This window comes from Heptranchias perlo, chromosome 21 (assembly GCF_035084215.1).
Source record: "Heptranchias perlo isolate sHepPer1 chromosome 21, sHepPer1.hap1, whole genome shotgun sequence".
Lineage (NCBI taxonomy): Eukaryota > Metazoa > Chordata > Chondrichthyes > Hexanchiformes > Hexanchidae > Heptranchias > Heptranchias perlo.
The window spans coordinates 16,434,993-16,456,237 of NC_090345.1; the positions used below are offsets into that span (position 1 = coordinate 16,434,993).

The window sequence follows — 21,245 nt, forward strand, 5'->3', positions numbered from 1 at the left end:
CAGCATCTTTATGTGTAGTCTGAATGGGGTAGTGTGTTGCAGGACCAATAATTATTCTTTAATTGTGGTATAATACAGCCAACCCTGCTCTCCTGTCTCCTCGGAAAGATAGCAAGCACCATACTCTCAGACTATTAGATTCAACCTAATAGATTTATTCACAAATGAGATAATTACACAGAACTGGAAAAACACAGAAAAATATTGATAGTACAAATACTCAGAAAACATTGGCCCAGATTATGCTGTGAAAATAACAGTGAGGCTAACAGGGCTCACCGTTATTTATGCGCAAATCAGACAGCAACTTCCGGCGAGCGGAGGTGCGCATTTAAACACAAAAATATGGAAGTTGCTGTCCAAGATGCGCCGCTCTTCCTAAAATGGCATCTCGCCATCTGGCTCCCCATTCCAATGTAATGAACGGCGTGAAGTTCCTGTAGTGACGTCGTAGATATGGACTAAACTTGCCACAAAAAGTTAGGGCTTGTCCATTCCAGTCTAAGTGCCCTTTTAACAATGTGATAAGTCTTAATTACTGCCAAACAACCTCTCTGGCACTGAAAATTAACTTTTACAAGAGTGGAGTCTAATTCCTTCAGCTTTTAATTGTTGTTGGAGATTTTTAAAAAATAATGTAAATAGATTATTTTTTACTTTTTTTGTCTCTTTTATATCTTTCTCTTAATACAATATTTCTTTCCCTCTCTTTATTTCGCTTTCTGGACCTGATTTGACATTGAATTCACTATTCTAACTTACACTTCCTGGTTCAGAATCTGTGCTGCTCATTAACGATTCTTTAATCAGATCGGTTAAGGAGACACACAGTTGCTTGACCTGTTCACACAGGTCCCAGATGTTCTGTAGAGGACACCATGTTGTTGGGATTTCCCACTGACAGTAACTTGCCATGCAAAACCCCATAGAAAGTCTATGGACAAGTGCAAGTCTAACAAATGGCTAGCGCTGTTCATGCACTGCTCACAGCAAAGTCTTGCCCAATATAGATAAAGCCAGGTCACAAGGGTAAAAATAAGTTCTTCAGAACATATTTTTACACCAGCAGGTATGATTTTTGGAGGAAACAGTCTTTTGTAAACTACCCGGTGTGATTCTCGAATGTGCCCACAGTATCTAGTTGTCAATTTAGACCCTAGTGAAATTGAACTGAAGATTATAGGAAAACCTTGCAGCTTCTTTACAAAGCATCCAAGTTCAAATATTCTGTACATAGGACTTGCAAAGCCTACTTGTGAGTAATTTGACACAGATCATCTGGGTCTCCTGCCAAACTTTGGAACACATTTTAACGTTTACTAGAACAAAGCCTTCCTTATCTACTTAATCACCAGATTAGTCAACCTGGTGTGTTTTCCCATAGATAGTGTGACTCCAGTTTCTATTTTGATGTTTAGTCAGAAAAGACAGTCTCCATCCTAAATAATTATTTCCAAAATATGTCAGCTGTAATTTCTTTCTCAAGGTCTTCAGGTGTACAAACGAATAGGTTTGAAGTACCTATCTTATCATTGCTGTTGACAGTAAGTGTTCTTGAAAAGCAAAAATCCTGGATTGTGGAATTATTTTCATGTGCTTAGTTTATATATCATTTTATAAGTGTAGTTCCCATGATGATAGGTGTCCTCTGATATGCCAGGTAGCAGTGTCTGTAAATGAAGGTTCTTGGTAATCATGGATGTGAACATAATACCTCTGGTATTGTTCCATATGCAATTTGATGTTCCCTTATGAACTCATCTTCTTTACCTAAATTGTGCAGTGCTTTAGGAACTCTCAAAAGAATTTCATTTTTAGCACCTTACTTGTTACAACATTAATTGCAGCAGCAAGCAATGATACTGGAGGAAAGCCTCATTAAAAAAAAGCAGAAACTAATCTACACTAAACATCAATGTTTCTCTAAAAAAAACATATTAGCCCATAAATTGCACTGAGCAGGGAACCAACAGTGCTCGCTCATTAAATTTAAATTCACACACTAAGTTACCGCATTCTTTTTAGCAGCAACTTCTTTGATATTCGAGTTCAAAAATCAACAGCATTCTTTCCTGAGCTGAGCGAGCGGGGAAAAGATCGCTATGTCCCCTCAACCAAGCAGCTTGAAGCAAGCTACGCTGTGAGAATCAGGAAGTGAAACTCATTGACAAACCGCGCAGACTAAAAACCAGAAAGTGCCTGAAAGGGTTAGTAAATGTACTATAATATGAGATAGAGAAAGCAAAATAAAGAAAGGGTAAGATTAAAAGACTGAACTAAAAAAGACAGAAGAAAAAGTAGAAAGACATTTTTTTTTTAATTTTTAAATTTTTAAAAATGTCCAAAAACTATTAAAATCAGGAGTAATGAGACTCCACATTTTTAATAGTTAATTTTCAGTGCCAACCTCTAGAGAGGTTGTTTGGCAGTCATTAATGCCACGCCGTTAAAAGTTAGTTTAGACCTAAAAAACTCAGCATAGCTTTTCTGTGCCGAGATTAGTTTCCAGCTGGGCAGCAGAGCAAGTTCATGCTGGTCCATTGATTTCAGCCGGCGAGGTCACTTTAATGCAAAGTTTTCAGATCACCAGTGAATCCCCGTTTGACTGCGCATGTGTGGTTGCCGGAACTTGCACTTCGATTTGCCCATTAATAACAATGAGCACTGTTAGGCTCACCATTATTTTACGAGCAATTTCCGGCCCATTTAGTATTGACTTTTACAACACAAACCTAGCTTTAAAATCCAACTGCCACAAGTCAGAAACATGGGTTATTCATGCACCCATTATACGTGGGCAGGTTGACCATCAAGGCAAGAGCTCAGCAGGAGAATGTGAAATTTGGCATAAACCAACTACATAATTTTTGAGGCTATAATGAAGTTTGAAGTGGTGAAGCCTGCTGAAACCTGGCTGGTTTATTTGCTGCAAAATCCAATGTGCAGGGCATCGGGAATATGGGCCTGCTGGTCAATTTCCAGACCCAGGCTGCTGGTGGATCCTTGCAATTTCAGGCTTTAATCTCTTTTTTTAACTACAGCATTTAAGAAACATATATATGGTTTTAATCCTAAGGTTTTAAATGTTGTTTTAGGTTTTGTTATTCTCTCCTCAGATCTGCTGAAATTGCATTCCAGATGTCCTGATAATAAACACAAAAAAACTGTCTGCCTTCACATCAAAGATGCTAAAGAAGCAGAATATTCCCTACAGTTGCTGACAGAAAATGGACCAATAACCAATAATTTTTGTATTATTTTAATTCACTTTAAAAGTTTTAAATTAAAAAGTATGTTTGTAACACCTCCTGTTGTTTTAGATGGAAATATGTTTTTAAATGATCTATTTAAGAGTCTGTATCAATCAACATACAAACAGTTGTGATTAAGGTGTTCTGTAATAGAGATAAGACTGAAGTCAAGTTAGAAAACTATAGAGACTCACTAAAAGCAAAGGTGATCTGGTAGCACCTTTAATGTTAGTTTCAGAACATTCAGAATGCAATTTCAGCAGAGATCCAAGGGGAAATTATCTTAACAGCAATAATGGAAATGAACTAGACATAGTGGAAAACAGCTGTATTTCATGCTGTTTAAACAGACTGAGCTGATGGCATTTAATATAACAGAGGTCTTGAGGGGAAATGAGTTTTAGGCAGCAGACAGATTTGTAACAGCAGGAAATCATGATGAAATTGTAAATTGTAAAGTATGTTTTTCTAGCCATGAACTTAAACAAAGCAGCAGATTAAAGTCAAGACACTGGACTGTACACAGACTATATAGTTTATATATATTAAACATGAGAGAATATTGGCTGATAAAATAACTCCACACTGCATCAGTGATCTCAATGGATTTTGCTGTAGACTAGTGACATTGTCACCTATGAGTGTGCATTACGTTAGAGTTCTGATGAAGGGTCAACACCCAAAACGTTAACCTCTCTCTTCTCTTTACAGATGCTGATGGACATACTGGCTGAGGTTTTTTGCTTCTACTATCGCCTGTGATTTCCCATTTATTCACTTTAATAGGTAAAACTTAATGAGTGGGTGAGCGTACAAGCAGAAAACCCCAGCCACTACGTCTCTCTAGCATTTATTTGCAAATCTACACACTCTCATTTCTAAAAGTTTGACCTAGTCACTCCAACACATATGAAGGTCATATGTCGACACACTTGGCTGAAGAACCAGTATTTGGAGCCATTTTCAATTGAAGACTAGGTTCCAAAATTGCTTGGCCATTACAGCAGAGTCCTGCTGTAATTCTGATGAAATTCTGGCAGGACTCAGGTATGCTGGGTCCCAGACTGCAAGGGATGGCAGGTTGGTGGGTATGGTGCTGTACTAGCAACCCAGAGGTTATGAGTTCAAATCCAACCATGGCAAGTTGTGAGATTGAATTCAAATCTGATAATTTGTGCACTAGCATAGGAACAGGAGCAGGCCATTCAGCCCCTCGAGCCTGTTCAGCCATTCAATTAGATCACGACTATCTGTATCTTAACACCATCTACCCACCTTGGTTCTGTAACCATTAATACCCTTGCCTAACAAAAATCTATCAATCTCAGTTATGAAATTTTCAATTGACCTAGCCTCAACAGCCTTTATTTTGGGGGCGGGGGGGCCGCAGGGAAGAGTTCCAGATTTCAACTACTATTTGTGTGAAGAAGTGCTTTCTGACATCACGCCTGAGCGGCCTTGCTCTAACTTTAAGGTTATGCCCCCTTGTTCTGGACTCTCCTGCCAGAAGAAATTGTTTCTCTCTATCTACCCTAACAAATCCTTTAATCATCTTAAACACTTCAATAAGATCACCCCTTAATCTATATTCAAGGGAATACAAGCCTAGTCTATGCAACCTGTCCTCATAATTTAGTCCTTTTAGCCCTGGTATTATTCTGGTGAATCTGCACTACACCTTCTCCAAGGCCAATATATCCTTCCTGAGGTGCAGTGCCCAGAGCTGAATGCAGTACTCCAGATGGAGTCTAACCAAAGCTCTGTACAGATGCAACATAACTTCCACCCCTTTGTATTCCGGCCCTCTTGAGATAAAGGCCAACATTCCATCATCCTTTTTAATTATTTGTTGTATCTGTCCACCAGCTTTTAGTGATTTCTGTACTTGGAACCCTAAATCTCTCTGCTCATCCACAGTTCCTAGCTTCTCGCTATTTAGAAAATACTCTGATCTATCTTTCTTGGGTCCAAAGTGGATGACCTCATAACTTCCCATATTGAATTCCATCTGCCACAGTTTTGCCCACTCACTTAATCTATCAATGCCCCTTTGCAGCTTTCTGCTCCCATCTACACTATTCACTGTGCCAACAGGGAAAAAAATGACAATGAAAGCGTAAAGCCCAACCTATTCACTAATGTCCTTCATGGAAGGGACACTGCCACCCTTACATGTGACTCCAGTCTGAGTCTGAGCCTGAGTCGGGAGTTTTCGCTCGTCACCCTCAGTCAAAACACGACATGACATTGGCATGGGTATGCCTGATGTCACTAGGCATACCTTGCCGAAACTGGGCCCCCGAAGATCGGGAGTGGGGAACTTTTTTTTAAAAATGGCCCCCTAACAGAATGGTATGTGATTAAAAACAAAGTACATTTTGAAACTTAAAAATGAAGAAAAGTAAATAAAAGGCAAAAAATAAAATGTTGCATTCTATGAAATGCAATATTTGGAGAAAAGTATGTTTTTAAAAACTTTTTAAATCAAGTGATTTTTGACATGTATATTTTAATGGAATATTAATATTAAAGTAATAAGACTACTTCTCACATCTGAGAAGCATTATTTCTGTAGTATCAGGGGGAGTTCTCATGATTGCAGTATACAAACTGAAATATTAATAAACAATGGCAAATGAAAGGAGGATAAAAGTCCTTATAGTTGCTGACAGTTTCATAGGCAATTAACATGTCTAAATTTTGTATTATTTTTTCCTGATTCACTTTTAAAGTGAAAAATAAAAATAAAAGTATATATTTAAAGAAAAAGCAGAGTCATACTGGTCAAATATTTCCACAGATAACCAAAAATATTCTGCATAATTATTTTGTTCTCCCAAATTATGAGTTTTAGAATGCATAATATAATGAAGCTCTTACATCCTGGGTTAATTCTATTTGTTCACAGCCCTATATTGGTAGCAAATAATTAATGAACTAGTCCATAGAACGACAAATATAAACAACATAATTGAATTTTCAAATTCATCACATCTTTAGTAATCAGCTTCAAGAAGCATTCTGAATCTCTCTACTCTTCATAATATTGGGAGTAAGAAAGCGCCAGTAATGGCAATAGCATGATTTTTCAATTTTTTTTCCTGACTTTCTCCTCTATTTTTCTCCCCTTCCCTCCACCCCCTTAAGATGTTGATTCCCTCACTAGTGCCAGTTGCCCTCACTCAAGTGCCATTATTTATATGTGAGTCTTGAGAGTGCTATAATATGTAAAGGACATCAGATCCTATCCTCTACTAGCATCTACTCACATGCATTTCCACTAGGTATCACTGTGTAGTGATCGGGAATGAGAACTTTGGCCATTTTCCCCTCTTTAACCCAGTGGTGCTGTGGCCAACTATAGCATCCCAGCTGTCCCCAGGTGAGATCAGCTAACATAGCAAAGATTAGGGATTGAACCTGAATCTTCCTGGTCTGCAGGGCTCAGAGAAAGGGGCTTTACTGTAGAGCCATCAGGGAGCCCAATATCATGGTATTGTAATACTTAATATAGTATATTAGCATGCTGTACTTTATATAAAAAGCTTATTACTAAACATCATGAACATCAACATTCACAACTGAAATATGTCAGCATCTCAGGCAAAATTAAAACATCCAGTTTATAAAAAAGTCCATTCAAACCTTCTCAAAATTCTTAATAGTACATAATACTTCCACTTCAACTGTTGGTTGACCTTTCGTATCCAGTATTTCTCTTCCAACAATCCTACTTATTGCAGCTGGTATTGCAAAGCTGGCAAAGTAATTTGCCTGCAAAAAATAAAAAAAACAACTTTAAATTTCCATATGTACCATCAAAAAAAATGAAAAAACTTTGCTAGTCTAAAAACCATGCACAGCTATGAAAAATACAATATACATGTAATTATTTCTCCATTAACCAAAGATCATTTTGCAGCTTTTAAATATGCATCTTTTCAATTGAGATAAATTTTTTGTAAGAATCTGAACATTTTTAGTTCAATAACAGGAACATCAGACCTATGATCATTGGCACTTAGTCAGTTAGACCCCCTACATATAAAAAAATTCTGTGCTGCCACAGTTAATCAGGCAGTTGATGTCAGAGGTACTTCTTTGTCAGCAATAAACTGGAATTTTTGCAGGTGGGCATAGGGCCAGTTGTTTTTGAACAAAAATTTGGAGGACCAGCACTTTTCACTTTTTTCCCTCCAGGAGACTCCTACACTCTATAAACCATACAAGAATTTGTTATTGGTCTTTTTCCACTCAATGTAACAAATAGAAGGCAATGAACACAGCATTTCTTATCATGCTGTACATAATGTGTTAAATTTGCTGTCATTTTGAGACCAAAAATCAGTGTATGGAATCAAGTAAGAATTATTATCCTTTCCAGTAAGAACCATCTGCAATTGAATTCCAGGTGGAACTGCAAGATTCATAACTAATATAATAATGTTCAGAGAGGTATTGCAACATTCCCTACCCAAAACAACTTCTCTCCTTACCCTTCCTTCTGACAGTAACAATTCATGCTGGGTACTGCTCCACTACCTCTGGCACCTTGCCCAAGTTTCATTTATTATGACTGCAGTCAGGCTATTCAACATTAGCAGGTATCACAGCTGAGCAGGATTCAATTCTGAACCAACATCCACATTTGTACATGTAAATAGGGGTTATTGGACATTGATGAAGATGGCAAATCTTGACTTTCTTTTTCCTTCCTTTTTTCCCCAGGCCAAGACTGACTAACTCAACCCAGATCAAAGACTCAAGCTGGGACTGTCACAGTTTTTTTGCCCCCCATATCACACTACATACTGCATTTGGGAAGGAGCGCTGTTAAGTAAAAGCAGAGGCTTTTGAAGGAGTACCTGAAGTATCAAAGAGCAGCTGCTAAAATGGATTATGATGAAGTATGTTATGAGGCCAGGAGAATTATTCAGGAGATGAAGCAGGATTATTGGGTTGTCTTTACCCAGAGGGTACACAATTAAGCAAAAATTATCCTAAATTGCTTTTCCATTGGCTAAAGTCTGTCATCAATCATCGTCAACAGGGTTCCTCTGGTCTAATGCCAAGTTCGTGCTCTCCAACAGATGTATGAAGGCATCCTCAGGTTTTGGAGAACATTATACTGAGTTGGCATCTGACCCAACAAGCTGTAGTAAAGATACATCTGCATGGATGTTAGGTAAGCAGTGGGTGTGTAGCACAGATTGAAGTTCTTAATGAACCAGTTTGATGGAAGGAAGCAGACTCTGTATTGCACTGCCAGTAGTAAAATAACATGTGGTTGTACTTAGACTGAATTCCTAAAAGCTGCTCTAGACGTCAGTGGTCTTGGGAGAACATTGTCAGGTATTACTAACTCACCTTGAAGCTGCCCTTCTGAGACTGCCGAATAATATTCTGTTTGAGGCATGCAGATCCTCAGTGTTGCAGAGCACAGTTGTGGTCTCTATCTATTAGAAGGGGAATCCCAGTGAGCATGAAAACTGAGGAATCTCTCTGATAACAGTAGCTCTTAAGGTCATTCGTGATTGTCAGCACGCAAATGAGATACTCTGGAGAATAACAGAGCGATCAGAAAGGAGCAGGCTGCTTTTCACTCACAGGAGGAATGTGTAGGACTGGTTATGACTTCATATGAGATTGCAGAACATGACGAAGAGTCAGGGGAACTCCACTTATGCTGCTTTCATCAATTTTCATAAGACCTAGGGCTTGATTTTCGAGTGAAGTAGCGAGTGCATTGGGGACGGGGGGGGGGGCTCCGAAAATCGCAGAAATTCCAAGTGGGTTTGAAACCTGGCTCCTACCCACAGACTTCCGGGTTCCCCACTGACGCATCTGGGTGCGCGCACGCCTCCCGAATGCAGAAGTCCCATCGGCAATTAAAGCTGGCGGGATGATAGTTAAGAGACTTATTTATATATTTGAAGTACTTGAAGTACTTAATTTTGTCCACATTAAGGCAGGGGTCCAATTTTTAAACATCCTTAGTGTGTTTCCCGTACTGTGAGAAGGACTCCATGATCTACCAGACGTGTTTCAGCCAGCAGCCAGCTGGACATTCAAATGCTTGTTTGAAAGATGGGGAGAAAAGGTGAGTTCTGGCTGCAGGGCACTCAGTTCTTTCACACAAACTTTTGGCTGCGAGATCTTTGTGTTTTCACTGAAAATTTATACTTTCCACTCACAATTCTTCTGTTCACATATATTTAACAACTTTTTGGACCCCTTCAAACTCACACCATTAGGATTGGGGGGGGGGGGGTGCCATGGCTGCATTCACCACTACACCCAAGGGCGAGCAACATCACCAGCCTCGCCAGGCACAGTGTGCACATGCGCCACTTGCAGCTCAACAACACAGTGCTGCACCGTAGGAACCTGCACAAGAGCACAGAGGGCAACAGAGAAAGCGATGTCACAGGAGGCACTACCCTCGCCACAGGGTCTACAGTCCGAGGCTCAGCTTCCAGGACCTCTTTGAGAAGCAGTGCATATGGAGGCTCAGAATGAGTAGCCAGGTAGTTGTAGACATCTGCAGCCTCCTTCATGCCAAGCTGCTCCCAGCTGGGCCTGGTGGCATCTCATTACCCATCGCTGTCAAAGTCACAACTGCCCTCAACTTCTTTGCCTCTGGATCATTCCAGGGTGCCACCGGGGACATCGCCAGGGTCTCTCAGTCATCTGCATGCAAGTGCATAAGGCAGGTCACCGACGGCTTGTTTTGCAGAGCCTCACAGTACGTCAACTTCCCTATGGATGACCTCAGACAGATGGAGAAGACAGTGGGATTCCACTCTGTGGCTGGCTTCCCACAGGTGCAGTGTGTAATCGATTGCAATACGAGCACCTTCACATAAGCCATGGCTTTGCATCAGCAGAAAGGGGTATCACTCCATCAACACTCAGCTCGTTTGTGACCACCGCAAAAGATTCCTTCACGTGTGCCAGATTCCCTAGCAGCTGCCATGATTCCTTCATCCTGAGGGAATCCAACATCCTGCCCCTCTGCCATGCACCGAACACCCTTAAGGGCTGGCTCCTCGGGTATAAGGGATACCCCCTGCACACGTGGCTCATGACACCTCTCAGGAACCCCATCACCGAGCAACAGCTTCTATATAATGACAGCCACATCGCCACCAGGTCTACAATTGAGCATGGTATGGGGTTCTCAAGATGCGATTTAGGTGCCTTGATCGTTCTGGGGGAGCACTTCAATATGCACCAGACAGAGTGGGATGCATTATAGAAGTGTGTTTGCACAACACGGCACAACAGAGAGGGTGCCACTTGAGGAGGTCCCATCCACATCTGCCACCCACATTGACGAGGAGGAGGAGGAGGAGAAGGGGGAGGAGGAACCCATGGACAGAGCAGCAGCTCACCTGGCTGCTCGTGAGGCCAGGGAGTCACTGATATGTGAACGGTTCTCCTTACATCAGAAAATGTGAAGAGTCCAGTTGTCACACCACGTGGAAAGAGCAGGGCCCACACCAGGCCGCCCACCCCTCCCTGCACAAAACAGTCCTGCAACTACACATACACCCAATGCAAAGTGACCCAATGGGTGGCATCAAGTGTCGCCATTTAAGGTGAACCTCATGAAAAGGCCCTATCACAAAAGCCAGTCTAGAATGGGCAAGATGTGGCAGTAGTGGTGACAATCATAACATTTAATGTGACTTCAACTAAAAGCAAATATAAATGAAAAAGATGACAGTCTGTCAAACACCCTTGTGCATACCCTTCGTGCTCACAAAACCTTCGCCTTTATCTTATGACTACTTCTACGTGGTGCATCTCCTGTGGCTGCAGCAGAGGTAGTGGCAGGTTGCTCGTATTCATGCTTTGACTGCTTAGATGCTTTGGCCCTACGCCCTCTAGGTTTTGGAGTCCGTGAGAGCCCCTCCAAAGACTGCTCCACCTGCACCTGTGCAGGTGCAGACTTGGCCACCTGGAAAGGAGGCAGCATTGCGGGTACCGGTTAAGAGGGGGGTAACAGGTAAGACGTGGGAGCACTTTGAGTGGCGTCCCCCTCCCTTAGGCCATGCCCACATCACTCCTATCACCCTGCTGGAGAACAGTGTGTTGGACATGTGTGATGCTCTTCTAAAGTATCTATCAGCCCGTTTAAGGTGGCTGAATGTTGTTCACCCTGAGTCTGAACAGTCGTTGTCAGGCCCCGAATGGATTTATTTGTAAGCCGTGCTTGAAGCTCAATGGAGGCTAACCTTCTCTCCATGGCAGACATTCCCGCACTTACTTGTGACACTATCTCAGACATCCCTGCAGTTACCTGCGACACTATCTCAGAGATTCCCTCCCGTACCTGTGCCACCATTCCACTCATGCAGCAGTTGGACTCCTCCATGCTCTGCGCTATTGTGGAGAGTGCGCATGGCACCTGTTCCAGTACCTCGCAAATGTGCTGCTGTCCCTCGATCATTCTTCTTTTAAAGGGTGGCCCCAGGGGTTCAGCATCTGCGTCCAGCTGAGCAGAACCTGGAGAGGAGTGCTCCCACCGACACGGACTCTCCACAGCTGCCCCTGCCACCAGTGTCTGCTCGTGCTCACTTGTGTGTGGTGACTCACCAGGTGCCAACCCAACTAACTGAGTACTACGACCCACTGAGATGTGAGTATCTGCGCTGGTGGATGGCTCACTAAGATGTGACGGTGCACCCTCAGAGGCCGGCAGGTCCTCTGAGGAATCGCCCTCTGCCGCCCTGTAAGAGAACAGAAGGCAATATTAAGCATCATCATAGATGTGTCATGTTGAGATGAGCATACTGAAGTGTTGAAGATGGCAAGCCATGTTAACATCAATTCATGTTGTGTGTGATGAATGTTAAAGTTGTGTCACCAGGCATTTGTGGGGTGCCAGTCTCGCCGTCCCTGTCAGACAAGCACTCGAGGGTGTGGCTGAGCTCCAGCGCTTCCTGCTCCGCGTCTGTGAGGACCACTACTTCTTCTGGCCCCCCCTCCAGCCCTCGCCCTCATTTTGCGCTCTCTTTTCCTAGAAGGGGACAAAGAACATAAGTGTGAGTAAGTGATGAAGTGGCCAACTGATGAATGCATTGCTTTGGGTAAGGCTGACCGTGAAATAGATGCATCAGAGGGTGAATATGAGACAGAGCCATCACATTGGATGAGGATTGGGGTGATTGGTGGTGGTGGGGTGACTAATGAGGAAGTGCTGAAGAAGCGAAGATAAGTTGAGGATGAGCCTTAAGTGTGTGAGATGAGTGATGTTATAGAGTAGTGTTGGCAGTGCAGAATGAGTTGGGGGGGGGGGGGTGGTGGGGAGGGTGGTGATGTGCAACACGGAATGTAGGAGAATCAGTACGTGTACTCAGCTAGTTAGGTAATTGAAGCGCTTCCTGCACTAGATCCAGGTGTGGGAGATGTTGCTGCTACAGGTCACCTCCTCCGCCACCTCGAGCCAGGCCTTCTTGCTGGCAGAGGCAGGGCACTTCCTCCCATCCGCGGGGTAAAACACTTCCCTCCTCCTCCTCACCCCATCCAGTAGCAACTAGAGTGAGGCATCGTTCAACCTTAGAGCAGCCTTGCCCCTGTGCTACTCCATTGTGGTTTGTGGGTGTTTGCTGCAGCAAAAGTCTTTTGAGCAATGGCCCTTTAAATAGAGCTCCTCCAGCTGACATCCTGTGATGCGGGTGCGCAGTCTGCCCACTGCGCAGCTTTCCGGCGGCAAACCCAGCAGCCACATTGAGTGGCACCAATTGAATTGCAATTGAGTGAGAAACTGATATTTTTTATTGGTCGGGTTACCCACGCATCCATCCCGCCTCCATTCTAATATCGGGGCCCTAGTGTCTCATGATGAAACTGGAAGTTTTGGGAGTGCAAGGCCAAATCTTGGATCTTAGCCGGGATATGTACCCCAGCTCCAAGTCCCATGTATGGCTAGACAAGAGACTCACTGAACTTACCTCACTTGAAAGAGAAGTGGGGCAAAGTTGTCCAATGTCTCCCTCAACCATGTGGTGCATGCCATCCTACGAGATGGCCTTGGAAATGTCTGTTCCAGGCCTTTCTGAAAATGTTGCAGTGCTTCTTTTCGCAGATGATAGTGTTGCTGGCAGCATCACCAAGGGATCTAATGTGTGCTACTCACCAGCTTGAACAATGGGCTGGCCAATCGGATATGGTGGTGAGTACTGCTAAGTGTGCTTTTATGGCTCAAGGGGTGACCGTGAGGGTATTAATTGGAAAATACAGGGTGCACCTCTCCCAATTATTGATTCATTTTGATACCTTTTTGGGGGGGTTCTAGTGGATTCCAACTTCAATCTGGACACATTCCTCCAGGATTGTGCCTAGAAAGGGCATCTTGGACTTTCTGGTCTTTCTTTAACAGCAGCAAAATTCAATCCAAATTAAACTTGCCATGTATAAGACATGTCCAAGCAGTTCTCCTTTATAATTCAGAACTCCTAATCATGCAAATAGAAGGGTTTCCTCCAACTCATGTGCAAAATTCAGGTCCAAGGTTTGAGGTACATCATGATAAAAAGGGAAAGTGGCTGCAGGTAGGGAGGGAGGGTGGGCTCTGGCCTACACTGTCCTGTCAATGACCATCCTGGAGTGGAGTCAGCCTCATGGCATGCATGTCTCTTTGCTGAAGTCCCTCACTAGACCTGGATTAAACAATTTTGTGATGAGTAAGCTTGCTTCATGGCACTGGACTTGCACATCTGGAACATCAAGATACCTGACATATTGCAAGCTTCCCATACGAGCTTTACACCATGCTTATAGTGGATGTTTATCGTATAGCTAACAAAGAAACTCGAAGACCTAGGATGACAGCTGCTGGAAGACGATATCTAGAGGCCAAGTATAAAAGCGCATGATCATATTTCTATGGTTTGGTGCCTAACATAATTGTTTTGCAGAGATACAAACAGCTGATTTTGAGGCTTAACACCTCCAGCTGGTGGAACCACTGTTCAATGGGTTCGCTGTGTGTCCTTGCTTGGTCAGGAGAATAGTGGCAACGCAGTCACACATTTTATGGTGAGTTGTGCTGCTCACCATTACACCACTTATTTCTGGTAACTGCTGTTAATCTAGCGAGGACTCAAACCTCTGTTTGTCAATTATCTAATGGACAACTAGTGACTATCCTCCTGAAGAGGAGGGAGAAGGAGTCAAGCAAGTCTCTTTGGTGTCACCTTGGCTCCGAGATGACCTGCCTTGTGAAAGAAGATTAGATACAAGTTAATCTCCAGGGTAGGTTCGGTAACCCGATATCTGAATGAAGCAACTGCATCATTTCCAGCAGTATAGGCAGGCTTACACATTGTACGCAAATTCATAGATTTCTGTTCCCAGTTAGAGTCTGTGGCAATTGCTCAAATATTTTCCTATCTTGTGGGACGAGAAAACCAGAGGGTAGCATGAGTAATTTCGAAGCCCAGATAAAGCCAGCATACCAAAAGCCTAGAAGTGTAGGCCACACATCTTTGCAGCATGTGTTTAGGCTAAGCATGGAGAGGATTAGCAGATTTGTGTGAGAAAATCCAACATGGAAAAAAAACAGAAGTTCTAAGAACCAAGCAAGAGCGTGGTAAAAGTAAGTTCTAAATACAAAGTCAGTAAGACCAAGGAAGTGAGACTCGAATGAGAAGAAAAAAGATGGAGCTTCATAGCAGCAGTGAGGGAATGGAAAATCTCCTAACCATGCCGAAGAATCTAAGCCCAGGACCAAACGCAGGATAGGAAACAAGTCTTCAGGCAGGAATGAAAGCCAATACAATAATAATTTTAATTAATACAACATATCCTATATGGTTCATATTTTGTAATTCTAGGTAAATTTTATAGCTCATCTGAAGTTAAAATGACACTTAAAGCTGGGTTAGTTTTATGTTTTATCACATTCTGCACATTAAAAGGTGTCAAATCACTTTAAACATTAGGAATATACTTTGATTCTGCAATGGACCATACATGTGACTATTGCTCAGGATATCTTTATTCAGGAGTGAAAAACTAAAACATTTCCTGCAGTGAAAATACTCTACAAAAGTAAACAAAAATAAAAACTCTTTAATCCAAAACTTGGTTTGTGACAATAAAGTGGATTCTCACTGAATCATGTTGTCCATATTTAACTGCTTTTGAACATTTGTTAATGTATGACATCCATAGCATAGGGCTGAAACAATCTGATTGTGTGCAAATTACAAAATATATGAACAATGGACTGTGAACTTGGGATGGCACAGTGTTATCTAAAAAATGGCCTAAACATTTGATTTATGAATAGATTTCACAGCTGATATTAAATTGAATGCTCATAAACTAAGTTCTAAAATTTAATGTTTTTTTAAACTATGTCTTCTGTTGAATGGGCAATGGAAACCAAATGTAGGAATCCATTATTAAGGAAGTGGTAACAGGGTACTTAGAAAATCATAATATGATTAGGCAGAGTCAACATGGTTTTATCAAAGGGAAATCGTGTTTGACAAATTTATTAAAGTTTTTTGAGGATGTAACCAGCAGGGTAGATAAAGGCGAACCAGTGGATGTATTGTTTTTTCAAAAGGCATTCGATAAAGTGCCACATAAAAGGCTGTTACACAAGGAAGGGGCTCATGGGGTTGGGGGCAATATATTAGCATGGATAGAGGATTGGCTAAAGGACAAAAAACAGAGAGTAGAGATAAACTGGTCACTCTCAGGTTGTAGCTAGTAGGGTGCCGCAAGGATCGGAGCTTGGGCTTCAGCTATTTACAATCTATATTAATGACTTAAATGAAGGGACCGAGTGTAATGTATTCAAGTTTGCTGACTATACAAAGCTAGGTGGGAAAGCAAGCTGTGAGGAGGACACAAAGAGTCTGCAAAGGGATATAAACAGATTAATTGAGAGAGCAAGAAGGTGGCAGATGGAGTATAATGTGGGGAAATGTGAAGTTATTCACTTTGGTAAGAAGAATAGAAAAACAGAATATTGTTTAAACGGTGAGAAGCTATTAAATGTTGGTGTTCAGAGAGACTTGGGTGTCCTCCTATAAGAAACACAAAAGTTAGTATGCAGGTAAAGCAGGCAATTAGGAAAGCAAGTTGGCCTTTATTGCAAGGGGGTTGGAGTACAAAAGTAAGGAAGTCTTACAGGGCTTTAGTGAGACCTCACCTGGAGTACTGCGTACAGTTTTGGTCTTCTTATCTAAGGAAGGATATATTTGCCTCGGAGGCGTTGCAACAAAGTTTCACTAGATTAATTCCTGGGATGAGAGGGTTGTCCTATGAAGAGAGGTTGAGTAGAATGGTCCAATACTCTCTGGAGTTTAGAAGAATGAGAGGTGATCTCATTAAAACATGTAAGATTATGAGGGGGCTTGACAGGGTAGATGCTGAGAGATTGTTTCCCCTGGCTAGAGTCTAGAACTGGGGGGCATAGTCGCAGGATAAATGGTCAGCCATTCAAGACTGAGATGAGGAGGAATTTCTTCATGCAGAGGGTTGTGAATCTTCGGAATTCTCTACGCCAGAGGCTGTGGATCTTCAGTAGTTGAGTATATTCAAGACTGAGATCGATAGATTTTTGGACTCTAAGGGAATTACGGGATATGGGGATCAGGTGGGAAAGTGGAGTTAAGGTCGAAGATCAGCCATGATCTTATTAAATAGCAGAGCAGGCTCAAGGGGCCGTATTGCCTACTCCTGCTCCTATTTCTGAATGAGCCTGAATGTGTGAATGTAGTAAATTCACTCCTTTCTGGATTAAAAATCTGTCAACTGTTTAAAGTGTTCTAAAGTAGACAAGACTGCACCATTTTTAATATAAAATGCTTTTTTTGCCAGGAGGGAAGAATCAAAGACCTGTTCTGCAGATCATAAGCAAAATACTGTGGATGCTGGAAATCTGAAATAAAAACAGAAAATGCTGGAGAAGCTCAGCAAGTCAGACAGCATCTGTGGAGAAAGAAACAGAGTTAATGTTTCAGGTCAAAGGAGAGGCAGCATTTGAAAAGATTGTGTAAAATTTAAAATTTGCTGCCTATTGAGGAGGGCACTATTGATAATTGAGCAGCCATCCTGCTTCATTAATGGGATCCGGAAGGGTAGACCTATCGCTCTATGTGAGGTTAGTTTGGACTTGGATTCTCCCATTCAGCTCCAGGATATCCCTGAAAGTCAATGCCCAGATAGGTAGAGTGGTTGCACAAACAGCGGGGACTTCGCCAATGCTCTGTGATGATAGGTGTTAAACTCTTGAAGTAGCCCTACACATAATGAGGGTTGGGGGGGGTGGTGAAAGCTGGATAAACCTGGACTCTTGCCGCACAAGTAGGTTTGCAAAGGGACAGAGCAGTACATTGAGCATCAGGCAAATGGAAAACTGTTTTGTCATGTGGATTTTCTCAGTAGCGTGGCTTGGAGAGCCAGGGCACTTAGAAAATCTCAATGCAATCAGGTAGAGTCAACACGGCTTTGTGAAAGGGAAATCGTGTTTGACTGATTTATTAGAATTTTTTGAGGAAGTAACAAGCAATGTGGATGTGGTGTACTTGGATTTCCAGAAGGCTTTTGACAAGGTGCCACATTAAAGGCTACTACACAAAATAAGAGCTCATGGTGTAGGGGGTAACATATTGGGATGGATAAAGGATTGGTTAGCTTACAGGAAATGGGTCATTTTCAGGTTGGCAAGATGTAACGAGTGGAGTGCCACAGGGATCAGTGCTTGGGCCTCAGCTAGTTACAATCTATATCAATGACTTGGTTGAAGGGACCGATTGTATGGGTGCTAAATTTGCTGATGACACAAAGGTAGGTAGGAAAGTAAGTTGTGAAGATGACATAAGGAGTCTGCAAAGGGATATAGATAGGTTAAGTGAGTGGGCAAAAATTTGGCAGATGGAGGATAATGTGGGAAAATGTGAACTTGTCCACTTTGGCAGGAGGAATAGAAATGCAATATATTATTTAAATGGAGAGAGATTGCAGAACTCTGAGGTACAATGGGATCTGGGTGTCCTAGTACAAAAAGTTAGTATGCAGCTACAGCAAGTGATTAGGAAGGCAAATGGAATGTTGTCATTTATTGCAAAGGGAATGGAATATAAAAGTAGAGATGTTTTGCTACAGCTGTACAGGGCACTGGTGAGACCACATCTAGAATACTGTGTGCAGTTTTGGTCTCCTTATTTAAGAAGGGACATAATTGCTTTAGAGGCGGTTCAGAGAAGTTCACTCGACTGATTCCTGGGATGAGGGGGTTATCTTATGAGAAAAGGTTGGACAAGTTTGGCCTGTATACACTGGAGTTTAGAAGAATGAGAGATGATCTTATTGAAACATATAAGATCCTGAGGGGACTAGAAGGGGTAGATGCTGAGAGGATGTTTCCCCTTGTGGGAGAGACTAGACTAGGGGCCACAGTTTAAAAATAAGGGGTCTCCCATTTAAGACAGAGATGAGGAAAAAAATTTTCTCTGAGGATTGTTAGTCTGTGGAATTCCCTTCCCCAGAGCAGTGGAGGCAGGGTCATTGAATATTTTTAAGGTTGAGTTAGATGGATTCCTGATTAACAAGGGAGTCAAAGATTATAGCACGGTAGTCTGGAAAGTAGGGTTGAGGTTCCAATCAGATCGGCCATGATCTTATCAAATGGCAGAGCAGGCTCGAGGAGCCAAATGGCCTCCTCCTGCTCTTAATTCGTATGTTTGGACCTTCCGTCAGAAACCCGCTGACCGAAACCAAAGTGGAAATTCTGCATTTTTCTCCCTCCCCCCGCCCCCCAGCACGCTTTTAAATACCTACCAAGTGCCCGTAAACATCGTCGGGTTGTTCATAAAACATTGTGTTCAGCACCTCCTGCATTCTCTGCGGCACCGCATTGCTCCTGTAATACTCGGCCGCGCGCTGCTTGAGCTGGTAGAACTCGCGAGCCTCCTTGGGGATACGACTGTTGTTGGGAAGGGCCCCACCCAGAGACATCCCTTTCCCCTTAATTATTTGACCTCTTTTTATTTTTTTTAAAAAAAACGTTGGTGAAGATTTCTGCTATTTTTAAGGCCGCTGTCGGTTGAAAAGTTTAGAATAAACTCCCGCCGGGAACCAGGTCGTCCTCCGCTCAGGCCTTGCGCTTCCTTCCCGTTGCTAGGCGACCTGCAGTTGCTGGGCCGTGCATGACGTCATGGTCTCGAGCTCGGCGCTGCCGCTTCGCTGGGGGTCCAGTTTGCTTGCAGGCGTAGAAATAATGGTTTCACTTTGATGCATAGCATAGTGAAATGTCAGTGCAATACAGGAGAAACTGCTAAATAACTTAGCAGTCGATTTGTCCAAACCTGATGATAACATATTCGCCACCACTTGTTTACTGTAAACGGTGAGCTGTTCTTAAATAACACACTGAGATAGCGTTTTTCAAGCTTTTGGTAGTTTTTAGCAGCTTTTGCTACTTTTAAACGTTGACATTTATGGTTCTCCCAGTGGCCTGGCCAACACTCTACTGACATAACCGGGAAAAAAATGGTCATTTGTCTCCTTCCAAGCACAAAATGACAAGTTACTACATGGCAACAGCGATTGCACTTCAATGTAACTAACTGTGTGTGAAATACTTTGTGATGTTTCTGCAAGAGGTGATAAGGCACCATATAAATACAACTTCTTTCTTTTATATTCCTGAAGCATTGCTTCTAAAGTCATGCTGACTACTACTTATGCCCTCCGGTATAATGTACCTTTGGATACCAACCGTACATAGGTGAGTCTAATAATCATGCACATGTTGAGGAACTTTTTTTTTTACAGATGATCTTACTTTTTCTTTCCCGATTACATTTAAGTCTTAAACATAACTGCTATGTTCTTTGTGGTATTACAATCAGATGAGACCATGTCTGGCTAGTACACAAAGTGGAAAATATCATCCATTTGTTGCTTTCAGTGGTTTTGGCTGCACCAATTTGATACAATTGTGATCACTTTGTTCTACTGTTGCCAGTTTTATGATGAAGGTACTGGTCCTGAATTGCAACATTTTTGCTGTTTTACTTATGTCCTTGGCTAAAAATGTATCATCTGTAAAATCCAAATTGCTTCACTGACTTCTTCAAATTCCTTATGATCTGAGGCCTTGAGGATCAATGATCACTTTTCTCTCCTAGCCTATTGTAAGAAAAGAAGGTGTGATAGAATGAATTTTTGTTGCTAGGTCAATCTGTTCTGCAATCTTTCTCCATCTTGACACAAAAGTTTTTGGTGGAGCAGGAAAATTACTAAATTTTAGCTGCTTTATGGATAAAATGTTAAAATTTAATTTATTGGATAAAGTTTAGAGTACATAAAGTTACCATTGCCATTTTCATATTGGTGTTCTTTTCTTTTTATTACATTTAGACTGCCTTTGAATGATTTCCAAACACTTCTTTCTTTAGCACCATTCTTATTCAGGATTTTTTTTTGTGAAGTTTATTAATTTCTTGCTACTAAAAGGTAATGTTCTAGAGGCAACAAAATACTAGTAAAGTTTCCTGCTTCAGCTCTTGCAAGACATTTTGGCCTTGCCATCTTGAGACACTATTTTGGCAAAGATGTTCACTAATTTATTTTAAACCAGCTAATGCCTCCACTAAAATAATGGAGCAAGGAATTTTTTTTTAGAATGGTTACAGCACAGAAGGAGGCCATTCGCTCATTGAGCCTAAGCCGGCTCTCTGCAAGAGCAATCCAGCTAGTCCCACTCCCCAGCCCTTTCCCCATAGCCCTGCAAATTTTTTCCCTTCAAGTACTTGACTAATTCCCTTTTGAAAGCCACTATTGAGTCTGCCTCCACCACCCCCACAGGCAGTGCATTCCAGATCATAACCACTCGCTGTGTAAAAAAGTTTTTCCTCATGTCGCCCTTGGTTCTTTTGCCAATCACCTTAAATCTATGTCCCCTGTTTCTTGACCCTTCCACCAATGGGAACAGTTTCTCTCTACCCCGTCTAGACCCTTCAT

At 42.1% G+C, this 21,245-nt stretch overlaps 1 protein-coding gene across 1 annotated transcript in view; it reads right to left on the minus strand.

Annotated features, from left to right (window-relative positions):
- Positions 1-19,388, minus strand: part of eno4 (enolase 4) — a 58,893-nt gene extending 39,505 nt beyond the window's left edge. Inside the window, exons 1-2 of the mRNA XM_068002144.1 lie at positions 19,059-19,388; positions 6,897-7,025 (exon numbers count right to left, since the gene is read on the minus strand). Coding sequence (XP_067858245.1) covers positions 6,897-7,025; positions 19,059-19,235 — 306 coding nt within the window. The 5' untranslated portion in view covers positions 19,236-19,388. The remainder of the gene's footprint in view (positions 1-6,896; positions 7,026-19,058) is intronic.
- Positions 19,389-21,245: the final 1,857 nt, after the last annotated feature.